The 22,163-nt window shown below is 50.3% G+C and overlaps 1 protein-coding gene across 1 annotated transcript in view; it reads left to right on the top strand.

Moving 5' to 3' along the window:
- The window catches only part of psmb9a (proteasome 20S subunit beta 9a), a 41,016-nt gene extending 19,836 nt beyond the window's left edge, over positions 1-21,180 (top strand). The window contains exons 3-6 of the mRNA XM_072475002.1: positions 5,771-5,902; positions 12,109-12,238; positions 13,971-14,112; positions 21,003-21,180. Of these exons, the coding sequence (XP_072331103.1) occupies positions 5,771-5,902; positions 12,109-12,238; positions 13,971-14,112; positions 21,003-21,130 (532 nt within the window). The 3' untranslated portion in view covers positions 21,131-21,180. The remainder of the gene's footprint in view (positions 1-5,770; positions 5,903-12,108; positions 12,239-13,970; positions 14,113-21,002) is intronic.
- The last annotated feature ends 983 nt before the right edge of the window (positions 21,181-22,163 follow it).

Below are 22,163 nucleotides of genomic sequence, written 5' to 3'. Positions count from 1 at the left end.
TGGATGGGCTGGGGGCCCCGATTAGAACAGAAGAGGTACTGGGGGGCCTAAAGGCCATGCAGTCGGGGAAAGCCCCGGGACTGGATGGATACCCAATAGAGTTTTGCAAAAAGTTCTCGGAGATAATGGGACCGGTCCTGACTAGGGTTTTTAATGAGGCGAGGGACAGAGGGACCCTGCCTCCGACGATGTCGCAAGCCACCAACTCGCTGATATTAAAGCGGGACAAGGACCCGGAATCCTGCGGGTCATACAGGCCAATCTCCCTGATCAATGTGGACGGCAAGCTCCTGGCCAAGGTCCTGGCGATTAGAATTGAGGACTGCGTACCGGAGGTGATTGGGGACGACCAGACAGGGCAGGCAGCTGATAGCCAACTTGAGAAGATTGCTTAATGTGTTTATTTCATAGATCATAGAATTTTCATAGAATTTACAGTGCAGAAGGAGGCCATTCAGCCCATCGAGTCTGCACCGGCTCTTGGAAAGAGCTCCCTACCCAAGGTCCACACATCCACCCTATCCCCATAACCCAGTAACCTCACCCAACACTAAGGGCGATTTTGGACACTAAGGGCAATTTATCATGGCCAATTCACCTAACCTGCACATCTTTGGACTGTGGGAGGAAACCGGAGCACCCGGAAGAAACCCACGCACACACGGGGAGGATGTGCAGACTCCGCACAGACAGTGACCCAAGCTGGGAATCGAACCTGGGACCCTGGAACTGTGAAGCAATTGTGCTAACCACAATGCTACCGTGCTGCCCACCGACGGCCAAGGAGGTGGAGGTAGTGGTGGCAATGGACGCTGAGAAGGCCTTCGACCGGGTGGAGTAGGACTATTTATGGGAGGTACTCGGACGGTTCGGGGAGGGACTGGTTAATTGGGTCAGACTATTGTACCAGGCCCCAAAAGCTAGCGTAAGGACGAACAGGATAATGTCCGATTACTTCAGACTACATCGCGGGACCAGACAGGGATGCCCACTCTCCCTGTTGCTGTTCGCGCTGGCCATAGAACCGTTGGCGATTGCGCTGAGAGCTGCAAAGGGGTGGAAGGGAATGACTAGGGGGGGTGAAGCACAGGGTCTCTCTCTATGCGAATGACCTGCTCCTGTACATGTCGGACCCACTGGCTGGGATGGAAAATATACTGGAAACATTGAGGAAGTTTGGCCGGCTTTCAGGGTACAAATTAAATATGGCCAAGAGTGAGATGTTTGTGGTGCAGGCAAGGGGCCAGGAGAATAGACTGAAGGAGCTGCCATTTAGGCTGGTTGGGGAAAGTTTCCGGTACTTGGGGATACAGGCGGCACGAGACTGGGGCAGGTTACATAAGTTAAATTTGACTCGGGTGGTGGAACAAATGAAGAGGGAGTTTCGGAGATGGGATGCACTCCCGCTGTCACTTGCGGGGAGGGTGCAGATGGTTCAGATGACAATCCTCCCTAGATTTCTGTTCATCTTCCAGTACCTCCCGATCTTTATCCCACAGTCCTTCTTCAAAAGGACCGGCAAAATCATCATGAACTTTGTCTGGGCGGGAAAATCCTCGCGGGTGAGGAAGGCGATGCTTGAAAGGAGCTGCAGCGAGGGGGGACTGGCATTGCCGAGTCTGATCAACTACTACTGGGCGGCTAACATAGCCATGATAAGGAAGTGGATGGTGGGTACGGGGTCTATCTGGGAGCGGGTGGAGGCGGCTTCGTGCAGGGGCACCAGTTTGGCAGCCCTACCGCTTGTGCCGGCCAGGTACTCCACCAACCCGGTGGTGGGGGCGGCCCTGCGGATTTGGGGACAGTGGAGAAAGCATGCAGGGAAGGTGGGTGCGTCGGCCTGGGCTCCAATTTGTGATAACCATCGATTCGCCCCCGGGAACATGGATGGATGGTTTCGAACATGGCGGCGGGCGGGGGTGAGGAGGGTGGGCGATGTGTTCCTGGAGGGGAACTTTGCGAGTTTGAGGGAGTTGGAGGAGAAAGCTGGGCTGGAAAGGGGAAATTACTTTAGGTACTTACAGATGTGGGACTTTGTACGCAGACAGGTCCCATCCTTCCCACGCCTCCTGATAATAGGGATCCAGGACAGAATAGTCTCTAGAGGAGAAGGAGGAGAGGGTACAGTCTCAGATATTTACAAGGCGCTCATGAAGGGAGAAGAGTCCCAGGCGGAGGAACTGAAACTCAAATGGGAGGAGGAGCTCGGCGGGGAGATGGAGGACGGGGTATGGGCAGAAGCCCTGAGTAGGGTAAACTCAACCGCAACATGCGCCAGGCTCAGCCTGATTCAGTTTAAGGTCGTTCACCGGGCCCACGTGACGGTGGTTCGGATGAGCAAATTCTTTGGGGTAGAGGACAAGTGCGCTAGATGCGCGGGAGGAACAGCGAACCACGTTCACATATTTTGGACATGCCTTAAGCTTAGGGGATACTGGGAGGGATTTGCGGGGGTCATGTCCCGGGTGCTGAAAACAAGGGTGGTGATGAGTCCAGAGGTGGTAATGTTCAGGGTTTTGGAAGACCCGGGAGTCCAGGGGGAGAAAGAGGCCAATGTTCTGGCCTTTGCTTCCCTGATAGCCCGGCGGCGAATACTGCTGGCATGGAGGGACTCAAAACCCCCGAAGACCGAACTATGGCTTTCGGACATGTCATGTTTTCTGGGTATGGAAAAAAATCAAGTTCGCCTTGAGGGGATCTGTACTGGGGTTCGCCCGAAGGTGGCAAACATTCATCGACTTCTTCGTGGGAGAGTGAACGTCGGGGGGGGAGGGGGGAGATTAGAGTAGAGTAGGAGGGATAAATAGGTGGGTAGTGTCTATGGGAGGGGAGCGGGTATGTGCATTATGGTTTTGTTGAAGTGTTGGTTTTCCATTGATGTTTGCATATTTCTGTAATCTTTAACTTTACAATGCCAAAAGATACCTCAATAAAATTGTTTATTAAAAAAAAATAGGAAAAAGGAAGCGTATGAGAGGAAGAGAAAACAAGGTTCAGTTGGGTCGCTTGAGGGTTACAAGGCAACAAGGAATGAGCTAAAAAAGAGCTTAGGAGAGCTAGGAGGGGGCATGAGAAGTCCTTGGCGGGTCAGATCAAGGAAAACCCCAAGGCTTTTTACTCTTATGTGAGAAATAAAAGAATGACCAGGGTGAGGTTAGGGCCGGTCACGGACAGTAGTGGGAACTTGTGTGTGGAGTCAGAGGAGATAGGAAAGGAGTTGAATAAATACTTTTCTTCAGTGTTCACCGAGGAGAGGGGCTATGTTTTTGAGGATGACAGTGTGATACAGGCGGGTGGGCTGTCAGAGATAGATGTTCTGAGGGAAGATGTATTCGCAATTTTGAAAAACCTGAGGGTCGAACAGTCCCCTGGGCCAGGTGGGATATATCCTAGGATTCTTTGGGAGGCAAGCGATAAGATTGCAGAGCCTTTGGGTCCTCACTGTCCACGGGGATAGTGCCAGAGGACTGGAGAGTGGCGAATGGTGTTACTCTGTTCAAGAAAGGGAACAGGAATGACCCTAGTAATTATAGGCCTGTTAGTCTTACTTCGGCGGTCGGTAAGTTAATGGAAAGGGTCCTGAGGAATTGGATTAATGACCAAACGGAAAGATGCAGCTTAATCCGGGATAGTCAACACGGATTCGTGAAGGGTAGGTCTTGCCTCGCAAATTTGATTGAATTCTTTGAGGAGGTAACTAAGTGTGTAGATGAAGGTGGAGCAGTTGATGTATACATGGATTTTAGTACGGCGTTTGAAAAGGTTCCCCATGGTCGGCTCATGAAGAAAGTAAGGAGGTGTGGGGTAGAGGAAAGTGCGAGGTGATTCATTTTGGTATGACAAACGGCAGGGTTCTGAGGAATGTGGAGGAACAGAGAGATCTTGGGGTTCATGTCCACAGATCTCTGAAGGTTGCCACTCAAGTGGATAGAGCCGTGAAGAAGGCCTCTAGTGTGTTAGCAAACAAAGAACAAAGAACAAAGAAATGTACAGCACAGGAACAGGCCCTTCGGCCCTCCAAGCCCGTGCCGACCATACTGCCCGACTAAACTACAATCTTCTACACTTCCTGGGTCCGTATCCTTCTATTCCCATCCTATTCATATATTTGTCAAGATGCCCCTTAAATGTCCCTATCGTCCCTGCTTCCACTACCTCCTCCGGTAGCGAGTTCCAGGCACCCACTACCCTCTGCGTAAAAAACTTGCCTCGTACATCTACTCTAAACCTTGCCCCTCTCACCTTAAACCTATGCCCCCTAGTAATTGACCCCTCTACCCTGGGGAAAAGCCTCTGACTATCCACTCTGTCTATGCCCCTCATAATTTTGTATACCTCTATCAGGTCGCCCCTCAACCTCCTTCGTTCCAGTGAGAACAAACCGAGTTTATTCAATCGCTCCTCATAGCTTATGCCCTCCATACCAGGCAACATTCTGGTAAATCTCTTCTGCACCCTCTCTAAAGCCTCCACATCCTTCTGGTAGTGTGGCGACCAGAATTGAACACTATACTCCAAGTGTGGCCTAACTAAGGTTCTATACAGCTGCAACATGACTTGCCAATTCTTATACTCAATGCCCCGGCCAATGAAGGCAAGCATGCCGTATGGCTTCTTGACTACCTTCTCCACCTGTGTTGCCCCTTTCAATGACCTGTGGACCTGTACTCCTAGATCTCTTTGACTTTCAATACTCTTGAGGGTTCTACCATTCACTGTATATTCCCTACCTGCATTAGCCCTTCCAAAATGCATTACCTAACATTTGTCCGGATTAAACTCCATCTGCCATCTCTCCGCCCAAGTCTCCAGACAATCTAAATCCTGCTGTATCCTCAGACAGTCCTCATCGCTATCCGCAATTCCACCAACCTTTGTGTCGTCTGCAAACTTACTAATCAGACCAGTTACATTTTCCTCCAAATCATTTATATATACTACAAACAGCAAAGGTCCCAACACTGACCCCTGTGGAACACCAGCGTTTATTAACAGGGGTCTTGAGTTTAAGAGCCGTGGGGTTATGCTGCAACTGTACATGACCCTGGTGAGACCACATTTGGAGTATTGTGTGCAGTTCTGGTCAGCTCATTATAGGACGGAATGGCATTGGAAAGGGTGCAAAGGAGATTTACCAGGATGCTGCCTGGATTGGAGGGTAGGTCTTATGAGGAAAGGTTGAGGGAGCAAGGGCTTTTCTCATTGGAGCGAAGGAGGATGAGAGGCGACTTAATAGAGGTTTATAAGATGATGAGGGGGATAGATAGAGTGGACGTTCAGAGACTATTTCCTTGGGTGGATGTAGCTGTTACAAGGGGCTATAACTATAAGATTCAGGGTGGGAGATATAGGAAGGATGACCGAGGTAGATTCTTTACTCAGAGAGTGGTTAGGGTGTGGAATGGGCTGCCTGCTGTGATCGTGGAGTCGGACACTTTAGGAACTTTCAAGCGGTTATTGGATAGGCACATGGAGCACACCAGAATGACAGGGAGTGAGATAGCTTGGTCTTGGTTTTGGACAAGGCTCGGCACAACATCGAGGGCCGAAGGGCCTGTTCTGTGCTGTACTGTTCTATGTTCTTCTGAATTCCAGCGAATACAATCCTAACCGATTCAATCTCTCCTCATACGTCAGTCCCACCATCAGTCTGATTCACAATATTGCTGAGGATCAGTTGCACCCATTGCCCCTCCAGTTTCATTCTTTGCTGTGTGTGGTCACTGATCAAGCAGAGGGAGGGTTAATGATGTTTCCTGTGTGTCTGTAGGGATTCTATATGTAATCGAGTGATGAACAAGTTGTCCCCGCTCCATGATCGGATTTACTGCGCACTGTCTGGTTCAGCAGCTGACGCCCAGGCAATCGCTGACTCTGTCAATTACCAACTGGAATTACACAGGTAAGCTGCTCAATGTACCGGATTCGACACAAATCAGCGGGATATTGCTGGCTGAAACATTCTGAGGCACTGTTTTGTACACAGGATGGGCCCATCGCAACTCAGAGATATGCCCACATTTTTATAACCACTGGCATAACTGGAGGGAATAGTAGAGGGCTCCAGCTGGAGGAATGGCCTCAACTAGTAGATACTTCTCTGTGACCAGACTCTCCCTCCACACCGCCCCCACCCAACTAGGATAAGCACACAGTCCCTACTGTGGCCAGCAGACACTTCCCCCTGGGTCTAGCAGACACAAAGAACAAAGAACAAAGAAAAGTACAGCACAGGAACAGGCCCTTCGGCCCTCCAAGCCCATGCCGACCATGCTGCCCGACTAAACTACAATCTTCCACACTTCCTGGGTCCGTATCCCTCTATTCCCATCCTATTCATGTATTTGTCAAGATGCCCCTTAAATGTCCCTGCTTCCACCACCTCCTCCGGCAGCGAGTTCCAGGCACCCACTTCCCTCTGTGTAAAAAACTTGCCTCGTACATTATGCTCGATCAATAACTCCAGAAGCGAGATTGGATGACAATTGAAGGCTTTATTGGAATAGATGTTTCCCCCAGCAGCGCAGGTACAGAATGCAGCTGCTGGGAAGACACAGACTCTTATACTCCGCCTTACTGGGTGGAACCAGCAGGCAGACTTCACCAATGATCTTCATGTCTCAGGTATCTCCCACACCAATGGTCTTACAGCCTCAACCTAGGTACCGTAATACCCCTAATACAGACTACCACATTCACCCCCTGTTAAAAAAGAGTCTGGCAGGGCTGGTGATCTCGCGTCATACAATGGTAGAGGTTATGGTGATACCCGTCGGTGGTACAGTGTTTTGCCTTATTACATGTCACAACTATTTCCAGTATTCATTTTACATGTACATATCAGAATGAAGCAATTAGTCGATCGGGGGCCCTGGTCGTCCTCTGTGATCGTTGCAGATTCGGCGGTGATGCAGGTGCCGGCTTGGGCATCCGTGACTCTGGGAGCGTGATTCCAGCTTCTTCAGTAGCTTCATCACCCTTGGGTGGGACCAGTGGAAGAACCGATCCACCTGGAAAGGGGGCAACCATGGGGTGCGCTGGTGGGAGGGAGGGTGGGGTTGGTGGTGGGAGTGTGGGTGGGGATCCAGCAGGCGCCAGGTCCCGTAGGGAGACCGTATCCTGCCGGCCATGGGGGTATGCCACTGAGGGTTAGCGTGAAGGAGGTGGACCCTCTCTACCAATGGGTCCGACTTGTGCGCCCGCATGTGTTTGCGGAGCAGAATGGGTCCAGGAGCTGCCAGCCATGTTGGGAGCGAGGTCCCGGAGGAGGACTTCCTAGGGAAGACGTTCATGAGGTGTTTCGTTTGTCGTGGTACACGACAGTGATCGGATGGAGTGGAGTGCATTGGGAAGGACCTCCTGCCAACGGGTGACTGGGAGAATCCTGGACCGTAGGGCCAGTAGGACGGTCTTCCAGACCATTCCGTTCTCCCTCTCTACCTGTCCGTTTTCCCCGGGGGTTATAACTGGTCGTCCTGCTCGAGGCGATGCCCTTGCTGAGCAGGAATTGACGCAGTATGTCGCTCATGAAGGAGGTCCCCCTATCGCTGTGTATGTAGGCGGGGAAACCGAACAGGGTAAAGATACTGTGGAGGGCTTTTATGACGGTGGCTGCGGTCATGTTGGTGCAGGGGATGGCGAATGGGAACTGGGAGTATTCATCAATCACGTTCAAGAAGTACGTGTTGCAGTCAGTGGAGGGGAGGTGCCCTTTGAAGTCTATACTGAGGCGTTCAACGGGACGGGAAGCCTTCACCAGGTGCGCTCTATCTGGCCTGTAGAAGTACGGCTCGCACTCCGTGTAGATTTGGCAGTTCCTGCTGGCGGTCCTGACCTCCTCGAGGGAGTAGGGCATGTTGTGGGTCTTGATAAAATGGGAGAATTGAGTGACCCCCGGGTGGCAGAGGTCCTCATGGAGGGCCCAGAGTCGGTCCACTTGTGCGTTGGCACATGTGTCACGGGATAGGGCATCAGGAGGCTCGTTTAGCTTCCTGGGATGATTCAGGATCTCATAGTTGTAGGTGGAGAGCTCGATCCTCCACCGTAAGATCTAATCATTCTTAATCTTGCCCCGCTGTGCATTATTGAACATGAAAGCTACCGACCATTGGTCAGTGAGGAGCGTGAATCTCCTGCCGGCCAGGTAATGTGTCAAGTGCCGCACGGCTTCTACTGTGGCCTGGACCTCCTTTTCACCGGAGGAATGATGGATTTCTGAAGCATGGAGGATGCGTGAGAAGAAGGCCATGGGCCTGCCTGCTTGGTTGAGGGTGGCAGCCAGAGCTACGTCGGACGCGTCGCTCTCGACTTGGAAGGGAAGGGATTCATTGATTACGTGCATCATGGCCTTTGCGATGTCCGCCTTTTTGCGGCTGAAGGCCTGGTGGGCCTCTGCCGACAGGGGGAAAAACTGAGGATTGGATTAGTGGGCGGGCCTTGTCCGCATAATTGGGGACCCACTGGGCGTAATATGAAAAAAATCCCAGGCAGAGTTTCAGGGCCTTGGAGCAGTGGGGGAGGGGAAACTCCATGAGGGGGCGCATGCGTTCGAGATCTGGGCCTATAACTCCATCATGCACTACGTAGCCGAGGATGGCGAGACGGGCGGTGCTGAACAAGAATTTGTCCTTGTTGTAGGTCAAGTTAAGGATTTTTGCGGTATGGAGGAATTTGCGGAGGTTGGTGTCATAGTCCTACTGGTCGTGGCCGCAGATGGTGACGTTATCGAGGTACGGAAACGTGGCCCGCAAACCGTACCAGTCAACCATTCGGTCCATCTCCAGTTGGGAGACCGAGACTCCATTTGTGACACCGAAGGGAACCCTTAGGAAGTGGTAGAGCCGCCCACCTGCTTCGAATGCAGTGAACTTGCGGTCGTCCAGGCGGATGGGGAGCTGGTGGTAGGCGGATTTGAGGTCCACCGTGGAAAAGACATTGTGTTGCGCGATCCTGTAGACCAGATCGGATATGCGGGGGAGAGGGTGTGCGTCGAGCTGCGTATACCTGTTGATGGTCTGGCTATAATCGATGACCATCCTGTGCTTCTCATCGGTCTTTACAACCACTACTTGAGCTCTCCAGGGGCTGTTGCTAGCCTCGATAACACCTTCCTTCAGTAGCCGCTGGACTTCCGACCTAATGAAGGTCCGGTCCTGGGCACTGTACCATCTGCTCCTGGTGGCGACGGGTTTGCAATCCAGGGTGAGGTTCACAAAAAGGGAAGGCAGGTCGACCTTGAGGGTCGTGAGGCTGCAGATAGTGAGGGGGGGGGGGTATAGGGCCGCCGAATTTAAAAGTTAAGCTCTGTAGGTTGCATTGGAAGTCCAACCCCAGGAGCGTGGCAGTGCAGAGGTGAGGGAGGACGTAAAGTCAGAAATTTTTTAATTCTCTTCCCTGGACTGTGAGGTTAGCTATGCAGTACCCGTTGATCTCTATAGAGTGAGACCCGGAGGCCAGGGAGATTTTTCGGTTAACTGAGTGTCGGGAAGAGAACAGCGCCTTACCGTGTTGGGGTGTATGTTGGGAGTATGAAGCTCTCTGTGCTCCCGGAGTCGATCAGGCAGGATATTTTGCGACCGTTGGTGAGTACGGTCATCGTTGCAGTCGAGAGTGTTCGGGGCCGAGACTGGTCCAGGGTCACCGAGGCGAGTCGTGGTACAAATTGGAGACTTTCCTCGGGCGGTGTGTGGTCATCTGAATCGGGGTCCTGAGACTCCAGCCAAGATGGCGGCGTCCACGGGTTGCACATGGCTGGGGTGGGCAAGATGGCGGCATCCACGCATCGCACGTGGACCCTGGGGAACAAGATGGCGGTGCCCAGGGCCCGCACATGGCTGGGGAAATAGAAAATGGCGGCCTGCACATGGCCCATGGAGAGAGTTGTGGTGGTGGCCCCGGTTCGCCCCCGAGACAGCGGCGACCGCCCGGGCCTGGCATACTGCCACAAAATGGCCCTTTTTGCCACAATCTTTTCAGGTGGAGGAGCGGGCCGGACAGCGCTGCCGGGGGTGCTTGGCTTGCCCGCAAATATAACAGCGGGGCCCCCCGGGGTTGCCTGGTAGCCATGCGGCACAAGCTTGTGGGGGGATGGGGGATGCATTGGGGTCGGCCGCGGGTAGGTTCCACGCTGCCCAAGGGGTTGCCGCGCGGTCGGGAACGTACGCGGGGGTGTTTCGGGCGGCCACGTCCAGGGAGCTAGCAAGGGCCCGTGCCTCCTTGAGGCCTAGTGTCTCTTTCTCTTACAGCCGCTGACGGATTTGGGAGGACAGCATACCTGCAACGAATGCGCCCCGGATAAAAGTTCTGTGTGGAGCTGGCTGAAACTTGCGGGCAGTCACAGTTCCTACCCAGTACCAGGAGCACGTGGTAGAATTCATCCAGCGATTCCCCCAGGATTTGTCGCCTTGTCGCTAGCAGATGCCGGGCGTAAACCCGGTTTACTGGGCGAATGTAGTGTCCTTTCAACAGGGCCATCGCGGCCTCGAAATCGTCCGCATCCTCGATGAGGGTGTAGATCTCTGGGCTCACCCTCGAATGGAGAACTTGCAGTTTCTGGTCCTCCGTGGGTGCAGTCGTGGCCGTCCTGAGGTACCCTTTGAAGCACGCCAGCCAGTGTTTGAAGGTTGCCGCTGAGTTTGCCGCATGGGGGCTGAGTTGCAGACTCTCCCGCTTGATTCGGAGCTCCATTCTTTAAAATCTAGTCCAATAAATTGATGCTCGATCAATAACTCCAGAAGCGAGATTGGATGACAATTGAAGACTTTATTAGACTAGATGTTTCCCCCAGCAGCGCAGGTACAGAATGCGGCTGCTAGGGAGACACAGACTCTTATACTCCGCCTTACTGGGCGGAACCAGCAGGCAGGCTTCACCAATAATTTTCATGTCTCAGGTACCTCCCACACCAATGGTCTTACAGCCTCAACCTAGGTACCGTAATACGCCTAATACAGACTACCACATACATCTCCTCTAAATCTTGCCTCTCACACCTTAAACCTATGCCACCTAGTAATTGACCCCTCTACCCTTGGAAAAAGCCTCTGACTATCCACTCTGTCTATGCCCCTCATAATTTTGTAGACCTCTATCAGGTCGCCCCTCAACCTCCGTCGTTCCAGTGAGAACAAACCAAGTTTATTCAACCGCTCCTCATAGCTAATGCCCTCCATACCAGGCAACACCCTGGTAAATCTCTTCTGCACCCTCTCTAAAGCCTCCACATCCTTCTGGTATTGTGGTGACCAGAATTGAACACTATATTCCAAGTGTGGCCTAATTAAGGTTCTATACAGCTGCAACATGACTTGCCAAATCTTATACTCAATGCCCCAGCCAATGAAGGCAAGCATGCCGTATGCCTTCTTGACTACCTTCTCCACCTGTGTTGCCCCTTTCAGTGACACTTCGCACTGGGACCAGCAGACACTCCCCACCCGGGGCCAGCAACATTCCCCACCCACCCCCACCCCCAAGACCAGCAGATACTTCCCCCTGGGACTAGCAGACACTTCGCACTGGGACCAAAAAATACTCTCCACCGGGACCAGCAGAGATTCCACACTGAGTCCAGCAGACACTCTCCACTGCGACCAGCAGACATTCCCCACTGAGACCAGCAGACACTCTCCACTGAGACCAGCAGACACTCTCCACTGAGACCAGCAGACATTCTCCACTGCGACCAGCAGTCAGTCCCCACTGAGACCAGCAGACACTCTCCACTGAGACCAGCAGACATTCTCCACTGTGACCAGCAGTCAGTCCCCACTGAGACCAGCAGACACTCTCCACTGAGACCAGCAGACATTCCCCACTGGAACCAGCAGAGATCTGAGTTCTTCTGAAGTTCCAGGATCCTGTACAGATCCAGCTATCTGTTACAGCATTAAACCATTCCGTCCATCATAGGTCCTGACCTACAGGAAGCCACTTACAGCCTGTACATTACCGATCTCACTGTGTATCTGACCTATGTGTACATTGTACTCCAGACTGCAGGAGTTAGAGTCTTCAGCTCCTGGTCCATGCTGAAACTAGTATAAATCTCTCAGCAGAAACAGCTTATTGTGTCTAATCTGAGAACACTTTCACCTTTCTGTCAATCAGCATTGAAATGGAAGATGCTCCAATGGTTCGAGCAGCTGCCGCCATGGTTAAAAACATCAGTTACAAGTACAAGGAGGAGTTATCAGCTCACCTGATCGTAGCTGGCTGGGACAGGAAGCAAAAGGGCCAGGTACCTGTCCATTAACTACAATTATACTGACAGTCTGTCTTCACTGTTCGGACCAGCTCTTAACACAAATCCCCGTGATAAATCCCACTCGATCTCTACCTGGATTGTTGATCGATATATTCGCAATTAATAAATGGTTCCACTTCTACGTGGATTCTACCGATCGCCCCCAGTAAAATCATCACCTGAAAGCTAAAGGAATCAGGGTTTGTGTCTCCACCATGACTGTAACCGGGGTTTCAGTTTGACCCCGTGCTGCCCCAGAGAACGTGCCTCAAGAATCATGCAGGAAGTGAGGGCCAGTTTCTAGAAATGGGTTTTGGTGCTGGACTGGTCAATCAGACCCTCGACTTTGCTTAAATTCATAGTTCGTGTTGGTGGTCTGAGATGTCTGATTTTGTTCGCCTTGATGAATTTGAGACCAATCAGGGTCTTCCATCGCACAGACTAGTTCTCTCCCCCCCCCCCCCCCCCCCCCCCCCCCCCTCCCCCCCTCCCAGACGACCGATATCAGGGGACTGTGTAACCCAGTCTCTGGTTATTTATCCATTCATTCAACACTGCGGCTCAGTCAGTGTGGGGGGGGGGGGTGGAATTTTCCTGTCCTGCCTAAGACAATGGATCTTTGAATGGCCCACCCTGTGTTACAGCCCAGCCCACTGTGACAGGACTGTAAAATACCGCCCTGTGTCTCTATAAATCCCAGAATCCCATGTAACACAGGATGGGTCCATCGCAATTCACAGAGTACGGCCCACACTTTTACAATCGCTGGCATAACTGGAGGGAATAGTAGCCACTCTCTCAACCTGACCTGTCACCTTCAATGATTTCTCCATGTTTAGAACTATATTCCTACAGTGCAGAAGGAGGCCATTTGTCCCATCGAGTCTGCACCGACCCTCTGAAAGAGCACTCTGCCCAGTCACACTCCCCCACACTATGCCCGTAACCCCACCTAACCGACACATCTTTGGACATTGAGGGGCAATTTATCATGGCCAATCCACCTAACCTGCACAACTTTGGATTGTGGGAGGAAACTGGAGCACCCGGAGGAAACCCACGCAGACATGGGGAGAACGTGCAAACTATACAAACCCGAGGCCGGAATTGAACGAAGTGCTAACACAGTGCTAACCACTGTGCCACCATGCCGCTTCAGAACCTTCTGTTTCTGAAGAAGCCCCTTTTTATTTTATATTGCCTCTCCTCAAGCATTCCTTCCAAACTCTTTCACTCCCCACTTTTCTGAGTTAAATTTTGCCCACTCATTTCCACTAGCCTCTCTATGCTACCCCCTGCACACTTGGCAATTGAACGCTTTGCGTTATCCCCAAATTTGGAAATCCCCCCCCCACCCCCTCCCCACAGCCATTCGATAAAGGCCATCAATGTAGATCAAGAACAGTCATGGGACCTGTCACCCACCCCTGGGGAATCCCATCCATCCTCCAGGTTGAAAGACAGCTATTTATCACTGCTCTTTGTGACCTGTCACTCAGTTACCTTGGAGTCCATGCTCGTTACTACTGCTGTAATTCTGTAGGCCCAAATGTTGCTCACAAGCCTGTCACTTTATTAAGAATGTCCGACTGCCCCACACCATTCCCCTCTTCAGCTTCCCAAACAAAAAAAGTAATCAACCCAGTTCATCAGGCATGTTCAATCATTAACAAATCGAGATATTTGGAACAGTTCTTACGCTATGCTGTGTATCTCCCTGATCCAGGTCTACGCCACTCTGGGAGGAATGCTGGTCCGGCAGCCCTTCTCTGTTGGGGGCTCTGGGAGTGTCTACATTTATGGATACATCGACGCTGCTTATAAAGCTGGAATGAGCAAGGACGAGTGCCTGCAATTTGCAATCAACGGTGAGAACATGTGGCCTGGTGGAAGCTAATTTGACAAATAAGCTCTGCCATTCAATAAGATCACAACTGCTCTGTTTGTGCTGAGTCCCACATTCTCCATTCGATTCCTTTGCCCATCAAGAATCTGTCTACCTCCGCCTTAAACATATTCAGTGATCTGCTTCTCCTGAGGCCGAGAGTTCCAAAGAAGCACAACACTCTGAGAGAAAAACCTCTCCTCATTTCTGTCCTATAAGCACGCCCGGTAATTAAAAACAGAGCCCCCTGGTTCACTCTTCTAAACTCCAATGAAAACAAACCCGGACTGTCCAAACTGTCCTAATACAACAACCTGCTCAGTCCAGTCGATCTAACAAATCTCCTCTGGACCACCCCCCGATGCGGATTGAATGAATCCTGCTCCCATTTTCAAAGCCACAATCTGGAATAAGACTCAAAAGTCCTGGGAACATTTAAATAAAAGCAAAACACTACGGCTGCTGGAAACCTGAAATAAACACTGAAAAATGCTGGATAAACGCAGCAGATCTGTGGCGAGAGAAAGAGAGTTACCATTTCAAGTCCTGGTGACCCTTTGACATAACTAAAAAGGGATGGGAATGAGATGAATTACATACTTGGTGAGGGTTTTTCGATTCTACCTTTGCCACTACTAACATTCTTCAGTCCCCAATGGCACCATTAACAGCCCCTTTGTCTCATGCCCATGACACCTTTGTCAATCTGCCCTTAGTTCCGACCTACCACTGCCTTTCCATTCTGCCCTATTCCCCCTTCGCCACATTGACAGGGAGATCTTTCAGGTGAGATATTAAACCAAGCCCTCATTTTCCTGCATGGGTGGGTGTAAAAGATTCCAGGGCACTGTTTGGAGGAGGAGGGGAGTTCTGTCTCATGTCCGGGCCAACATTCATCCCTCAATCAACATCACAAAAAAGAATCAATACCACATAGCTGCTTGTGGGAGCTTGCTGTGCACAATTTGGCTGCCGCATTTCTTACCTTACAACAGTGACTGTACCGCATTGGCTCTGAAATGTATTTGAATATCATATGCCTGCGAAAGGCACCATATCAATGCAAGTCTTCCTACTGAAGAAAGGCAGAAAAAGACCAACTAGTTGATTGAACTTGGTCCACTCCACAGTAAAATCCCTATCAATCCACCATCACATCCCACTCCACCCTGGTCCCTATAAACCTCTACCAAACCTCCCTGCACTGTCATGGAATCTTATGATGTGGAGATGCCGGTGTTGGATTGGGGTGAGCACAGTACGAAGTCTTACAACACCAGGTTAAAGTCCAACAGGTTTGTTTCAAACACTAGCTTTCGGAGCACTGCTCCTTCCTCAGGTGAATGAAGAGGTATGTTCCAGAAACATTCCAGAAACATCTCCTCTTCATTCATCTGAGGAAGGAGCAGCGCTCCGGAAGCTAGTGTTTGAAACAAACCTGTTGGACTTTAACCTGGTGTTGTAAGACTTCTTACTGTAATGGAATCATATGGAAGGGCTTTATTGTACCACTGTGTCTTCACAGCGCCAGTGCATCACTGTCTGTGTGGAGTCTGCACATTCTCCCCATGAGTGTGTGGATTTCCTCCGGGTGCTCCGGTTTCCTCCCACAAGTCCCGAAAGATGTGCTGTTCGGTAATTTGGACATTCTGAATTCTCCCTCTGTGTACCCGAACAGGCCCCAGAATGTGGTGACTCAGGGCTTTTCACAGTAACTTCATTGCAGTGTTAATGTAAGCCTACTTGTGACAATAAAGATTATTATTATTAGTCAGGGAGTAATAAAGATGATAATTGAGGCCCAGGGGAAATCCCAGGGATTTTAGTTTAAACCTCGACAGGGAGTGAAACTCCTGAATGGATTTCCCCAGAGACAAATACATTCAGAGCTCAATCCCACTCATGGAAACCTGACTCTCTCAATGGATCCCCAAGCTCAGTGCTCCCTGATGAATCAAGAACCCTCATTCGACCAGACACTTCGCAGAGCTCCTGGGCATCATTTTAATTCATTTACAGGTTTGGGAAGTCGCTGGCTAGGTCAGCATTTATTGCCCATTTCCAATTGCCCTTGAGAAGTTGTGATAAATTTTTGAACCACTGCTGTTCATGTGATGTAGGTACACCCACTGTGCTGTTAGGGAGGGAGTTGCTGGATTTTGTCTCAGCGCCAGTGAACAAAGAACAAAGAAAATTACAGCACAGGAACAGGCCCTTCGGCCCTCCCAGCCTGCGCCGATCCAAATCCTTCAACTAAACCTGTCGCCAATTTTCCAAGGATCTACTTCCCTCTGTTCCCCGCCCGTTCATATATCGGTCTAGATGCATCGTAAATAATGCAATCGTGCCCGCCTCTACCACCTCCGCTGGCAAAGCATTCCAGGCACCCACCACCCTCTGCATAAAAAACTTTCCACGCACATCTCCCTTAAACTTTCCCCCTCTCACCTTGAAATCGTGACCCCTTGTAATTGACACCCCCACTCTTGGAAAAAGCTTGTTGCTATCCACCCTGTCCATACCTCTCATAATTTTGTAGACCTCAATCAGGTCCCCCCTCAACCTCCGTCTTTCCAACAAAACAATCCTAATCTACTCAACCTTTCTTCATAGCTAGAACCCTCCATAGCAAGCAACATCCTGGTGAACCTCCTCTGCACCCTCTCTGAAGCATTCACATCCTTCTGGTAATGTGGCGACCAGAACTGCACACAGTATTCCAAATGTGGCCTAACCAAAGTCCTAAACAACTGTAACATGACCTGCCGACTCTTGTACTCAATACCCCGTCCGATGAAGGCAAGCATGCTGTATGCCTTCTTGACCACTCTATCAACCTGCGTTGCCACCTTCAGGGTACAGTGGACCTGAACTCCCAGATCTCTCTGTACATCAATTTTCTGCAGGACTCTTCCATTGACCGTATAGTTCGCTCTTGAATTAGATCTTCCAAAATGCATTACCTCGCATTTGCCCGGATTGAACTCCATCTGCCATTTCTCTGCCAACTCGCCAATCTATTTAGAACATAGAACATAGAACAATACAGCGCAGTACAGGCCCTTCGGCCCACGATGTTGCACCGAAACAAAAGCCATCTAACCTACACTATGCCATTATCATCCATATGTTTATCCAATGAACTTTTAAATGCCCTCTATTTATATTTTGCTGTGTTCTATGACAGTCCTCCTCGCTATCTGCAACTCCACCAATCTTATTATCATCTGCAAACTTGCTAATCAGACCACCTATACCTTCGTCCAGATCATTTATGAATATCACAAACAACAGTGGTCTGAGCACGGATCCCTGTGGAACACCACTAGTCACCTTTCTCCATTTTGAGACACTCCCTTCCACCACTACTCTCGGTCTCCTGTTGCTCAGCCAGTTCTTTATCCATCTAGCTAGTACACCATGAACCCCATACGACTTCACTTTTTCCATCAACCTGCCATGGGAAACTTTAACAAACACCTTACTGAAGTCCATGTATATGACATCTACAGCCCTTCCCTCATCAATAAACATTGTCACTTTCTCAAAGAATTCTATTAGGTTTGTAAGACATGACCTTCCCTGCACAAAACCATGCTGCCTATCACTGATAAGTCTATTTTCTTCCAAATGTGAATAGATCCTATCCCTCAGTATCTTCTCCAACAGTTTGCCTACCACTGATGTCAAGCTCACAGGTCTATAATTCCCTGGATTATCCCTGCTACCCTTCTTAAACAAAGGGACAACATTAGCAATTCTCCAGTCCTCCGGGACCTCACCCGTGCTCAAGGATGCTGCAAAGATATCTGTTAAGGCCCTAGCTATTTCTTCCCTCGCTTCCCTCAGTAACCTGGGATAGATCCCATCCGGACCTGGGGACTTGTCCACCTTAATGCCTTTTAGAATACCCAAAATGTCCCCCTTCCTTATGCCGACTTGACCTAGAGTATTTAAACATCCATCCTTACCCTCAAAATCCGTCAAATCCCTCTTCTTGGTGAATACCGATGCAAAGTACTCACTAAGAATCTCACCCATTTCCTCTGACTCCACGCATAAATTCCCTCTTTTGTCTTTGAGTGGGCCAATCCTTTCTCTAGTTACCCTCTTGCTCCTCATATACAAATAAAAGGCTTTGGGATTTTCCTTAACCCTGTTAGCCAAAGATAACCCTTTTAGCCCTCTTTATTGCGCGTTTGAGATTTGTCCTACTTTCCCGATATTCCCCCAAAGCTTCATCAGTTTTAAGTCGCCAAGAGTTTATGTATGCTTTCTTTTTCATCTTAGCTCGTCTCACAATTCCACCCGTCATCCATGGTTCCCTAATCTTGCCATTTCTATCCCTCATTTTCACAGGGACATGTCTGTCCTGCACTCTAATCAACCTTTCCTTAAAAGACTCCCACATTTCAAATGTGGATTTACCCTTAAACAGCTGCTCCCAATCCACATTCACTAGCTCCTGGCGAATTTTGTTATACTTGGCCTTTCCCCAATTTAGCACTCTTTCTTTAGGACCACTCTAGTCTTTGTCCATGAGTATTCTAAAACTTACGGAATTGTGATCGCTATTCCCAAAGTAATCACCGACTGAAACTTTAACCACCTGGCCGGGATCATTCCCCAATACCAGGTCCAGTATGGCCCCTTCCCGAGTTGGTCTATTTACATACTGCTCTAAAAAACTCTCCTGGATGCTCCTTACAAATTCTGCTCCATCTGCGCCTCCAACACTACATGAGTCCCATTCAATGTTGGGGAAGTTAAAATCCCCCATCAGGACCACCCTATTGCTCCTACGTTTTTCTATAATCTGTCTACATATTTGTACCTCTACTTCACGCTCACTTTTGGGAGGCCTGTAGTAAAGTCCCAACAATGTTGGTGCACTCTTCCTATTTCTTAACTCTACCCATATTGCCTCAGTGCTCGAATCCTCCATCGTGCCCTCCTTAATCATAGCTGTGATATCATCTCTGACCAGTAATGCAACTCCTCCACCCCTTTTACCTCCCTCTCTATCCCTCCTGAAGCATCTATACCCTGGGATATTTAGTTGCCAGACTCCGTAATACCAATAACATCATGTTCCCAGGTACTAATTCAAGCCCTAAGTTCATCTGCCTTGCCTGCTCCACTTCTCGCATTGAAACAAATGCACCTCAGATCACCTGTCCTTTGTGTTCATCATCTCTTCACTGTCTTCTCTTCCCCTTAGTCACATTGAGTTTATTATCTAGTACCTTACTGGCTTTAGTTGCTGCCTCTTTACTGACCTCTGACTTCCTAATCTGGTTACCAACCCTCTGCCACATTAGTTTAAAACCTCCCCATCAGTGTTAGCAAAAGCACCCCCTAGTACATTGGTTCCAGTCCTGCCCAGGTGTAGACCATCCAATTTGTAATGGTCCCACCGCCCCCAGAACCAGTTCCAATGTCCCAAAAATATGAACCCCTCCCTCCGGCACTATCTCTCATGCCACGTATTCATTCTGACTATTCTTGAATTTCTACTCTGACTGTCTCATGGAACTGGTAGCAATCCTGAGATTACTACCTTTGAGGTCCTACTTTTTAACTTATCTCCTACCTCCCTAAATTCTGATTGTAGGACCTCATCCCGTTTTTTACCTATATCGTTGGTGCCTATATGCACCACGACAACTGGCTGTTCACCCTCCCCCTTCAGTATGTCCTGCAGCCGATCTGAGACATCCCTGACCCGTGCAACCGGGAGGCAACATACCATTGGGGAGTCTCGTTTTCAACCACAGAAACGCCTGTCTACTCCCCTTACGTTTGAATCCCCTACGACTATAGCCCTGCCAGTCTTTTTCCCGCCCTTCTGTGCAGCAGAGCCAGCCATGGTGCCATGAGCCTGGCTACTACTGCCTTCCCCTGGTGAGTCATCTCCCCCAACAGTATCCAAAACGGTATACCTGTTTTGGAGGGAGATGACCGCAGGGGACACCTGCACTGCCTTCCTGCTCTTTCTCTGCCTTTTGGTCACCCATTCCCTGTCTCCCTCACCAACCCTAATCTGCGGTGTGACCAACTCACTGAACGTGCTATGCACGACCTCCTCAGCATCGCGGATGCTCCAAAGTGAGTCCATCCGCAGCTCCAGAGCCGTCATGCGGTCTAACAGGAGCTGCAGTCGGACACACTTCCCGCACATGAAGGAGTCAGGGGCATAGGCCGCGTCCCTGAACTCCCACATCGAGCACGAGGTGCATTACACGGGTCTGGGATCTCCTGCCATTTTTACACTTTACCTTAACTGAGTTAAATTTCTCCCAGCTACTTACCTTCCCGACAGACCCCTGGCCACTGCTCCCGCCGAAAATCTGAAGCTATAACTGCGGATAAAAGATAAAGAAAAGAGAGAGCTTACCTGATATTCACTCACCCCCTTAGGTTAGAGGAGGTGGAAGGATGGGAGACACTACAAGTGTAGTGTCTCGGGTTTAGCAACCGTCCAACTTCAATAGAGGTAAAGATCAAACACTTGAGCACCTACCTGACTCTCAAGCTGCACTCCGGCTCCCTCTCTCTCTACTGTTCCCGGAAAAGAAGGCCGTTGGAACCTGGGGGCAAGTTTAAACACCTACCTGAATCCCAAGCTGCACTCGCTGCGCTCCGGCTCCCTCTCTCTCTCCCGCTCCCGGAAATGAAGGCCGCTGGAACCTCAGTGGGGGAGCTCATACTCTACGAGGACCACAGGGAAGATAATCATTCCCACCCCATAAATCCCCTGGAGATATTACAGATGATAAATGATGTGTGTCTGAGTGGATGGTTCTGCCCACTGCTGGTGATGAGGAGAGCGGGAGCCTCACTGATTATTCTCTCTCTCTCTCCCTGTTACAGCTATCGCCCTGGCCATTGGGAGAGACGGTTCCAGTGGTGGAGTGGTTTACCTCACAACCATTACAGAGAAAGGAACTGAGCACAAAGTCATTCTGGGCAATGAGTTACCTCAATTCCACGATGAGTGATTGCGCATGGCTTCAATTCGCAATAAATTGTTCATTCACTGAAAGCCAAATAGGCCAGTGTCCTCGTTCAATGTGTAAACGCAGGTCTGTAAACTCGGCAGGAACGAGATAAAATCATTGGTGCAAAATGACGCCAATGAAAGTGGCAATGTCACCCCCTTTGCTCACTGCCTAATCGTTATTTGTGCCCCAGTTGATTTTAACCTTGCCTGCCAGTCGAAAGGCTGTGCATTCGAGCTGCCTGAGAGGGTGGAGAAAGCAGACCAAATCATCATAAAGGGGAAAGCACGGGTGGAGTGGGACGAGTTGGCTCGCTCCCTCAAAGAGCTAGCAGATACCGGGGCAGCACGGTAGCCTTGTGGATAGCACAATTGCTTCACAGCTCCAGGGTCCCAGTTTCGATTCCGGCTTGGGTGACTGTCTGTGCAGAGTCTGCACATCCTCCCCGTGTGTGCGTGGGTTTCCTCCGGGTGCTCCGGTTTCCTCCCACAGTCCAAAGATGTGCGGGTTAGGTGGATTGGCCATGATAAATTGACCTTAATGTCCAAAATTGCCCTTAGTGTTGGGTGGGGTTACTGGGTTATGGGGATAGGGTGGCGGTGTTGACCTTGGGTAGGGTGCTCTTTCCAAGAGCCGGTGCAGACCCGATGGGCCGAATGGCCTCCTTCTGCACTGTAAATTCTATGATAAACTATGATAGAACGGGCTGAGCGGCCCTGTTCTGCATCGCATGATTCTATTGGGAACTGCAATAGTTTAGTCCAGCAAAACCCCCAATTCACTAAGGGAGTCAAGCTTCATGGTGGGTCAGGGAGATGGTGGGGTGAGGAGTTGGGGGCGCAGGTGGAACAGGTAGAAAGGGGGCGTTAAAGCCACAAGCTGATCAGGTATGATCTTACTGAATGGCGGAGTTGACTCGATGGGGCGAATGGCCTCCTCCTGCTCCTATTTCTTATTATCTTATGACCTTCCAATCACTCCCTGTGCCCTCTATACAAACACTTCATCACCACCCCCTCCCCCCACCCTCGTA

This window comes from Scyliorhinus torazame, chromosome 14, assembly GCF_047496885.1.
Source record: "Scyliorhinus torazame isolate Kashiwa2021f chromosome 14, sScyTor2.1, whole genome shotgun sequence".
Lineage (NCBI taxonomy): Eukaryota > Metazoa > Chordata > Chondrichthyes > Carcharhiniformes > Scyliorhinidae > Scyliorhinus > Scyliorhinus torazame.
This window is presented reverse-complemented; position numbering and strand designations above follow the sequence as displayed.